The sequence below is a fragment of the Monopterus albus genome, unplaced genomic scaffold (genome assembly GCF_001952655.1).
Source record: "Monopterus albus unplaced genomic scaffold, M_albus_1.0 scaffold66.1, whole genome shotgun sequence".
Classification (NCBI taxonomy): Eukaryota; Metazoa; Chordata; class Actinopteri; order Synbranchiformes; family Synbranchidae; genus Monopterus; species Monopterus albus.
The window spans coordinates 1302215-1311502 of NW_018127946.1; the positions used below are offsets into that span (position 1 = coordinate 1302215).

At 40.4% G+C, this 9288-nt stretch overlaps 1 protein-coding gene across 3 annotated transcripts in view; it reads right to left on the reverse strand.

The window, feature by feature from the left end:
• Window positions 1-6: 6 nt before the first annotated feature.
• LOC109962647 (capping protein, Arp2/3 and myosin-I linker protein 3-like) overlaps window positions 7-9288 on the reverse strand; it is a 73954-nt gene continuing 64672 nt past the window's right edge. The window contains exons 34-40 of one of the 3 annotated variants that reach the window (XM_020604540.1): window positions 8571-8736; window positions 6874-7255; window positions 5166-5233; window positions 4859-5075; window positions 4483-4554; window positions 4033-4152; window positions 7-363 (exon numbers count right to left, since the gene is read on the reverse strand). In XM_020604540.1, coding sequence (XP_020460196.1) covers window positions 323-363; window positions 4033-4152; window positions 4483-4554; window positions 4859-5075; window positions 5166-5233; window positions 6874-7255; window positions 8571-8736 — 1066 coding nt within the window. In that variant the 3' untranslated portion in view covers window positions 7-322. Of the gene's footprint in view, window positions 364-4032; window positions 4153-4482; window positions 4555-4858; window positions 5076-5165; window positions 5234-6873; window positions 7256-8570; window positions 8740-9288 lie in introns of all 3 variants that reach the window. The other 2 variants (XM_020604539.1, XM_020604541.1) reach the window with 2 other exon arrangements.

Sequence of the window (9288 nt, forward strand, 5' to 3'; positions counted from 1 at the left end):
AAAGAGAGGGCAGAGTATTAAATGATTTTGCGCAAATGCATAAAACAGTTCATGAACATACTGGAGAGACACTGTTTGTATGAAAAGCACTTTATGTACTGTAGGTCAGAGCTTCCTTAGGCCTGAGAAAAACTATAACAAGAGCAACCAGAAAGCACACAGTACATGCATTTCCAACAACTGATTATACATGGATTAAAATGGAAAAATATAAAGCTGCTGTTAAATGTTAGTCCCCACAGTTTTAAAAACTCGTCTCTCTCCAGTCCTCCATGCTCCAGTCTTCTTTGCCCGTCCAACTTCTCCTGGTCCACTGGTAACGTCATAATGCATCTCTGTTCCCAAGTTGGGGGCTGTCATAATCTAAAGGAGAAAATATAACTGCATGACTTTAAAGCTGCACCAGTAAAAATGATTCCAAATGTTAATGAAACCATTAACAGTGTTGCCAGAAGTGACAAACCAGTTAACACCCAAACCTGCAATTCCTCTCATTATACAGAGAATTTTAGCTTCATTTCAGCAGAAGCTACATTTTCTGGCATTTTCTGACAAAAATGCTGTAAAAACCCTCAGTATGCTGTCTGTCTAGCACCATACAGCTGGACAACCTTAACAACAAGCTGGTGAACACATTAGGGCATCTGGCAAATAACAAGCCAGATATTTCAATTAAAAGTTTGGTGGAGACAAAAATAGACCTGAGAGGAGATTGAATATTAATCAGAATGCCAGCATCGCTACAAATCTACTGGATGTGTGAACAATCAAAAGCAGCTATTGTTTGATGTTATCAATGAATGGATCAAATGATCATGTGCAATGTGAAAGCTTGCAGTGCTAGCTCTGTGCAGCTTTTAATTTATTTAGTTTATTCTCAATAACTGTTTTCATTTCGGATGTGACAAACCCGCTGTACTGTACACTGTACATCTGCCCAGTAACAAAACAGCAAAGTGAGTGGCTTGCCGATGAGTGTGGTAGAGCCTTTACAGTAGTTGTTAATGCTAATAGGAAAATTATTTTAAATCAATGCTAATGTTGCACTGTCTCTTCTGGATGTGTAAACAGTTTACTAACCAAGCCTTCAGGAACAGTACTGGGCTGTGAAGCAATATTGCTCAAACCATGTCACGACAACTTCCATGTTCATCATCATCAATTCTTTGGTATTCTCATATCTATTTCTTTTGTTTGCAACACAAAAAAGCCAAATCTGATACATTTCACAGAGAACTCCAAAAATGGACTAGAGTGAATTACTGACACCCTCAACTTAATATTTGGTATCACACCCTTTGGACAAAATAGCTGAAATCAGTCACTTCCTGTAGCCATCATTGAGTTTCTTCAACCTCTCTACTGGAGCTGTGGACCACTCCTCTGTTGCCAGCTGCTCCAGGTCTCTCAGATTTGAAGGGTTTCTTCTCCCATCTGCTGTTTTGAGTTCTCTCCATAGGTGATCTATGGGATTTAGATCTGGACTCACTGCTTACTTCAGAACTCTGCAGCACATTGAAACTATTTCTGGTGCTTTTTGAAGTCTGCTTTGGGTCATTGTCCTGCTGTATGACCTCTGATGGAGACCCAGCCTTCTGACACTGGGCCCTACATTGTGCCCCAGAATTCATTGATAGTCTTCAGATCTCAGAAGCCAAGTCATCAGTGCCAGAAGCAGCAGAGCATCCCAAAAAATATCAGTGAATCTCCACCGTATTTGACAGTAGGGACCATGTTCTCTTCTTTGAAGGCCTCATTTCATTTTCTGAAAACAGCAGAATGATGTGCTCGACCAAAAAGGTCTATTTGAGTCTCATCTTTCCACAGGACTTTCTCCCAGAAGGATTGTAGCTTCCTCAGGTAGGTTTTATCAAACTCCAATCTGGCTTTATGTTCCTGTGTCAGCAGTGGGGCCCCTCGGTCTCCTACCATAGCGTTTCTTGTCATTCAGATGGCGATGGATAGTGTGAGCTGACACCGTTTGACCCTTTGCCTGTAGGTCAGGCACAGGGTCAGCTTATTTGGAAGTTGATTGAGGTTCTTTATCCACCTCTGGAACAATCCTTTGTTGCAATATGTCATCTATTTCTCTCTTTCATCCACGTCCAGGAAGATTAGTTACAGAGTAAACCTCTTGACAATGTTGTGCACAGCGGACGCAGAAACCGCCAGATCTCTGGAGATGGACTTGTAGCCTTGAGATTGTCCAGGCTTTTTCACTATTGTGGTTCTCAAATCCTCAGACAGTTCGTTCCTCTTCTTTCTTTTCTCCATGCTCAGTGTGGTCCACACGACAAAGGTTGAGTCAACTTTTCTCCATTTTAACTGGTTACAAGTGTGATTTCTATATTGCCAGAACCTGTTGGCTGCTACAGGTGAGTCTCATTACAAATTAAAGGAGCATCACACGCTTGAAATACAGGTATTTCTGATCATTTTGAAAATGGGTCAATAATTCTGTCAATTTTTGGAGCTGTGTGTGAAACGTATCAGATTTGGCTTTTTCTCTGCTCTTTTGTGTCATTCCAATGCAAACAAAAGAAATAAACATGAGAATACCAAAGAATGTTATTGTAACATTTTTCTGTGAGAAAAGGAATGCCAATACTTTTGGCCATGACTATGTATGCTGTATGTATAATATTCTTCTATGCAACATAAACAAACTACTCTTTTAACTATCAAAATTTGATTCATTTGGTCCAGTAGCATTCGGAAAGACCTGTAGGATTTTGTTTGTTTATCCCATTCATGACAGAGTCAGCTGCTCCATGCTACTGCACATGCTCTATGGGTCAAACACCTGGAAATGTGCAAAACACCTGGGTGATTTTTATGCCAGCAGCAGTCTGGAAGTATACACCACATGGCAGTTTTCACAGGAATGAACTGACTGCCACCAGGTAATCTAGTATCCAGTTCTCCTTAATACCTCTGTTTATTATTAACATGTTCATCCTATCCTTTTTATGAGGCATTAATATGTCAAATGTCTTTAGCTTGTTCCACTGCCCACAAATGGCTACACAGTCAATTGATGCAGTTTTTATTTTGCCCAACTTCAAATTAGGAACAGGCTATTCACCAACAAAAGAAATAATTATTCTAACACAATCTTACACTTTTAACATTCAGATTACATTGTGTGTGTCAATTAGACAATGTGCCTGTTGTCCTGAGTATGGAGTCTTCTGCTTGACGTTTCAGCCTAACTACAATTTAACCAGATAACGGACCCTGTGACTTAGGTGTCACACACTCTATATAACTGGCTTTTATGCCATCATTTATGACATGTGGTCCCTTTTATCATTCTCAGTCACTGTAATAGAGCCCCCTGCAGGTTTTTGATATGTAGCTCTGTATTATAGCGATAATTGATAGTGGCTTTGCCGCATCATTAGTGCCCCTTGAATCCCATTGCCTCAAGGTTTTCATTGGCTCAGTGTAAAAAATGATGATGAATCATCAAACATGGCTGGCAATTATCACAATAATGGAACATGGCATCAAAAAGAAATCGCTCCAATTAAAGCAGGAGTGATAAAGAGTCCTCATTTCAAAAATTGCGAGATTGTCATCTACCAGCACACTTATCCAGGCAGTGTCAGATCCATCTGCCAGCTGCAATGAAATGCACCTGGAAAGCAGCCAAATGACATCTTCTAGTCATGTTTCAAGATCTCATTGGTCAGCCACTTCTCAAACACAAGAGCAAACATGCATTCAATATGTAGGGTATGACTCATCCATGTACAGTGCTATCAGAATGTTTACACACAGCTGAGTTTCTGTATTGCAGAAGTAACAAATTGAAGATTTTACACACGCTTTTTTGGGCTTGAATTCAGTTAACTTCATAAAGACTGACTGAATTTACTTGTAAACGCACTTACAGGAACAGAACAGACAAAAATCCTTCTGAAATCATTTTGTAGTGCGCTAAATTGTGCAAAAAAAGACTGTGCAAATGCTTCCTGTTAAATGGCTGTCATACCAAACATATTTGCAAGAAGTGAAACAGATACATACTCCTGGTCCCAGCAGGGTAGTCCAGAGATCTGTTTCTATTCTGGGGAAAACAGGGCTTTTTCACAGGGAATCTGAGATCTGAAGACCTTTCCAGATCACAGGGACTGTCCCGTTCCATGCCTGAGGGAAAACGGCATGAGACACACACACACACAGTGGGATGCAGGAACTCTAAAAGGGGCTGCAGGATAAAGCAGTAACATGGAGCACCACCAGCAGGTTCTACAGGCTTGGGAGCACATCAAATAAGAGACTCATGCTGTTTTCATTTGATACAAAATATCAAAGGCATTGCACCACTATTATGAATTATGAACAAAAACAGCAAGATGTGTTTTTGTGTCAGACATCTGTGTTTTAATAAACAGCATGAATATTGTGTATTTCACATAGAGCATACAGGTACACAACAGCAGGGGGGAAATAAACACAAAGAAACGCATACAGTACCTATGTCAAAAGAGCTGGACTTCCTGGTGCGATGTGAAGTTGCTGGAAACCCATTGTGACCTTCTTCCCCATCTGAATGGCAGAACAATCATCATCATCATGTTATTCTGTCTGTATGGTCCTACTGACATCAACAATTACACATCCTGTCTCCTAGAAGTTTGGCAGTTTGATCAAACTAGTAGAACACAGACATTAGCGTTAACAGTTACCACGCCAGTATAAAAGAGTGCAATGTGTAGAATATGAAACTATATCAATAGAAAACCTCCCAAAATTATATTGAAGTATCACTCATGCTGCTTCATTATCAGTTATCTAGTGCATCACAACTCATTGTTGCCAACGTGACTGTAAAATGACATTATTACAGTACCTTGACTGATGGCGAGATCAGCTGCTTCTGTCCCCGGCTTGTCAGACGCTGGTGGACTTTTCCTCTCAGTGGTCAACTGGTCTTGAATAACTGGCTGGGTTGGAGGCGAGATCCTCTGATCATTGGCTGGTTCTTGTCCGGGACTGACAGGTGAGGTTTTAGGAGGGGTCTTGGTGTTTTTCGGAGAGGTTTTGTCTCTCGGGAGGTCAAGACTGGGCTGAGAATGAAACATACAGTAGTATCTGGTGACGTATCAAGAGTCTGATGCTTCAAAGTTACTTTTATACATGGTGTGCAGGACACATACCTTAAAGGCAATAAGAGGACGCTGTCCCTCTGGTCCTCTTGCTCTCTGCTTCTCTTCATGCTCCTCTTCTGCTTAGATAAAGCATAGACAAGACAGTCTTTACAATGATCTACCAAAGTTTTTTTAAGTAGTAGTAAGTGATCCATTTTTTGTGCATTCTATAACTGGAAATGTAAGTCTTGGCAGGTGTTGAAATGCTTCTTAAGTACATGCTCAACTAATGAAAAGCAATGCAGTATGCCGCAAAGCAAACAATAGTACACCTTCAAATATGCGACTGGGTTGCCATAACATTTTCTGTGTTAAGTGTTACAACTTCAATAAAGTCAAGAAGCCATTTACATACTATATAAACAGCTGGCCACCTGTGTTTATATGCTGCAGTGTATAAGTACTATAGTAGCTGAGGAAGTTTTGCTCATTACAAAGTCTAGACTTGGAACTAACAATTGCCCTCTCCCTGTTGGTACAGTGCACCTTTGGGACCAAGCCCAATCAGATTTCGACCCACACTCTTACACATCATTAACCTCACAAAAGAAAAACTCACAAAATGTCCTTTTAATGATGCTGATCAAAGTTTTCAACTGTTTTTATGTTAGTTTTCAAAGTTCTTGTACACTGCCTGTGTATATTTTTAATGAATTAGCCCACATCTCTTAAAAGGTTTTATTTTTAACTATGTGTGCCTGGGATTGGATTTCCCAACCCATAGACACTTACTACCAGTTAAGGGCCCTACAGTATCAAATAATGTGCCAAAAACTACATTTTTTAACATAAGCAAAATACAAAAAAGTACAAAATTACACAAAGTCAACCAGCATTCTTCCTCATTTGTTTACATTTGTAAACATGGTATCAGAATTTCTCTGACAATGATCCTGAATGACACACAACAGAACCTATCACTAAACTTAAATTTTAAAATAAGTTTTTATCAAATCTGTCAACGGTATCCAACTCTCATTAATATAGAGTCATGACGATTTGCTCAAGATACTTCAGATAGTTATCAGAAAAAAATTCTTCAGGGGCCAGTATTTGAAATGAGTAGGAATGACTGTTTCATTTCTTGAATATGCTGTATTACTGTAAATATAAATAATGAAGTCAAGGGTCTTACTTTAGACTATACTATAGTTAATCAGTTCACAAACTGCATCGGTTTGCTGTCCATGTCACTTGCAGGTTTAATGGTCTAGGCTACAGTGATCCTGTGATGGAAAGTAAACCACAAGCAACACTACTGCAACAGATATGCAACATTTTCATTGCAATCAAAAGGAAAGAAAATGTGTTTCTATTGCCTTTTTCCTTTCCACTGCTGACAAACCTGTACATTTGACATGGTAGTAAATGGCAACTTAACCCTGCTCACCAGCGTAAAGATGACATACTCATAACCACATTACATTTATTCAGTGAACTGTACACTTAATAATAAACACTGAAAATTATGCTAATATGAGGTGTCTGTATTCTGAAAAGTGTATGCATTTGAGATGTTTTGCACTTTTTTAATTCAAATCCAGAATTCTGTTTTCAAGGTCATAATTTAAGTTAATTTAAAAAACTTCATTGGTAGGGAAATCTGTAGACTGTTTGTATTTGGGGCCTTGCACACTAAAACTCTGCTGTGAAAACTGGGCCAAAGCAATGATAGGATCATGTAAAATGACTGCAGTGGTTGTCTAGGCTGCAGTACCTGAACCCTCCTGCAGGTGTTGCTGTTTCATGACAGCCAGGCTGGGCTTGATGCTTTGTGGAGGTGGCTCTGGCCTCGTTACACAGGGGGCGCCGCTTCCACTGCCACCGCTACTCTGTCTGTCCTCCTCTGTCTCTGTCTCGGTCTGAGAGTCTGTCAGGGGTCTGATCCTTTCCTGCCTGCCTGTTCCCATCTGTCTGTCCGTCTGCTGTTTGGAGGACACCACGTGGCCGTTAGTCGGAGTATCTGCGGGGGCATCTGAGATGGTGGTCGATCTGTCAGCATCTTCATCTGTCGCTTTAATGTCACAAGTGCTGCTCCCATCTGAGTCCTCGATTTCAGCCCCAATGCAGCTATACACCATGCTGACCAGGTCTGTAGACTATACACAGACAAATTGACATAGATATGTGAGCAATCAAACCTAAAAAAAGTCAGTTATTAAACCTCACACGCCTTTATACTGTATAATAGGATACAGTGTTCTCTGGAATTTCCAGCTTGTTTTTGATGGTCTGCTGGTAACAGGTGAGAATGAATCCTATGATTAAAATTTTAAATTATTATTAATTCAATTATTCTGCAATTAAATTATCCCTCATTTTGCTGGGGATGTCCTCAAATCCCCTCAAGGATCAGAGAGGATCCATGGACTCAGCTCCCTCTGCATGTGTGTGTCTGAGTCTGAGTACATGTGCTTGGGCCTAATTTTAAATAAGGCCTTAGAGCCCTTCACACCTCAGATAAGTTACACAAATCTAATGTAGAAAAAGGCTGAAAACAGGAGGTGGTGGGCACTGCGTGCAACTATGCACTGTACCATGCAGACCATAGGAATTAGGAACAGGATGCTCACAGTCTGGATCCCCCCTTTCTGAGTTAGACTGGAAACAGACTTAATGGCACTGAAAGAATAAAACATTAGAATGTAGTTTAATCTGTTTGGTGTGACTCCTACTCCTCCAGAGAATTATAAGGAACCATGTGCTATCATGTTTTGCCTATTTGGCACTTACATACACACTTAAGGAAGCCATTATGCTTCAAAAGGTCAAAGATCACAATTAACTGCAGAGAATGTGAAGATGTCATCATGTTGTGTTGAATTTTGGGTAAATGCATGATTTTGGGGGGGATAAAGCACATTATCCATTATAAAGATATACACTATAAGTAAGTCTGTAAGTTAATTTTTAAAAAACAAATACAATCCCATACAGCTACATACAGTAGCTGATGCTTCAACTACATTCGAACATCCTCTTCAGTATTCAGTCTGAGCACAGACAGGACAGAATTTGAGTCATTTGCAGTGTTTGTGTCATCTGCTGACAGCTGCTAGCTAGTGTTAGATCTGAGATCAGGGTGCAAAGTCTGTTTTCAGTCTGTCGCTCTTGTCAACAGGATCTCTAGGTCCGCTACGAGTTACTTACAGTCAGCTAAGGTTGAATTATCACAGTCAGTAAAGGAAAATCTAAACAATTTATGCACCTTTTTAGCCACACAAAACAAGAATGTATGCAGGTAAATACAGCTCCTCCCTGCAAAATGGGGCCCCCATCCAACATTTAATGCAGCGTGACGTACCTTTGCATTCTCTATAGAGCTGCAACCCTAAAACTGTTAAGGATGGAATGTCAGCTGTAAAAATTGGAATTTGGGATGTCTGGATGCTGTGACTATCCCTAACACTGTACCTGTCTCTGGATGAGGCAGGGGGGACTGGCGGCCCTCACCCCATGCACAGGCACACCTTGCATGGGTCGAGGTGAAGGCATGGTCCCATTTGCTCCAGGAACAGCGCTCTCAGCCCTTATAGTATCCTTAGGGTGTTGAATCATCGAGTAGATGTTCTCTGAGGCGCTGCTGGAACAGAAACCACAAAATTTGATGTGTAAATTGAGTTTTGAAGGAAGAGATAAGTGATGGATGATCTAACGTGACTTACTGTACTTTGTTGTACTATTAGTATTCTATACATCATCCTTTGTTTCCATTAATTTACAGCAGCATATACTCCCTACATCACGTTAAAAACTCTGCGGTCAATGGACATATTTTGTCACAGATGCTGCACTACAGTTTTTTCCTACAGTGTATGCTACTGTAAGAAGACAAGGAATTGATTTTAGAGGGTGATCAAGTGAATCAATAACAAGCCATCTCTCACTGCTTAGCAACAAGATGCAGGTGAAACACTACAAACATAGCAAACAAAAAAAAAAAGATGTCAATCTATAGCCCTCAGATGAGTCACCTGCTGATGAGCAGTCTCTTTCAGACTGCTGTAGACTACTGGAAAACCTGACTTCTGAAAAGAGTGCGACTCTGCGCCACAGCACATTTGTTCACTGGCAGTGGCGACTACATCACCAGGTTTTAGTCTTGCAACAGTTTAAGTTCAATTAGTAGCAT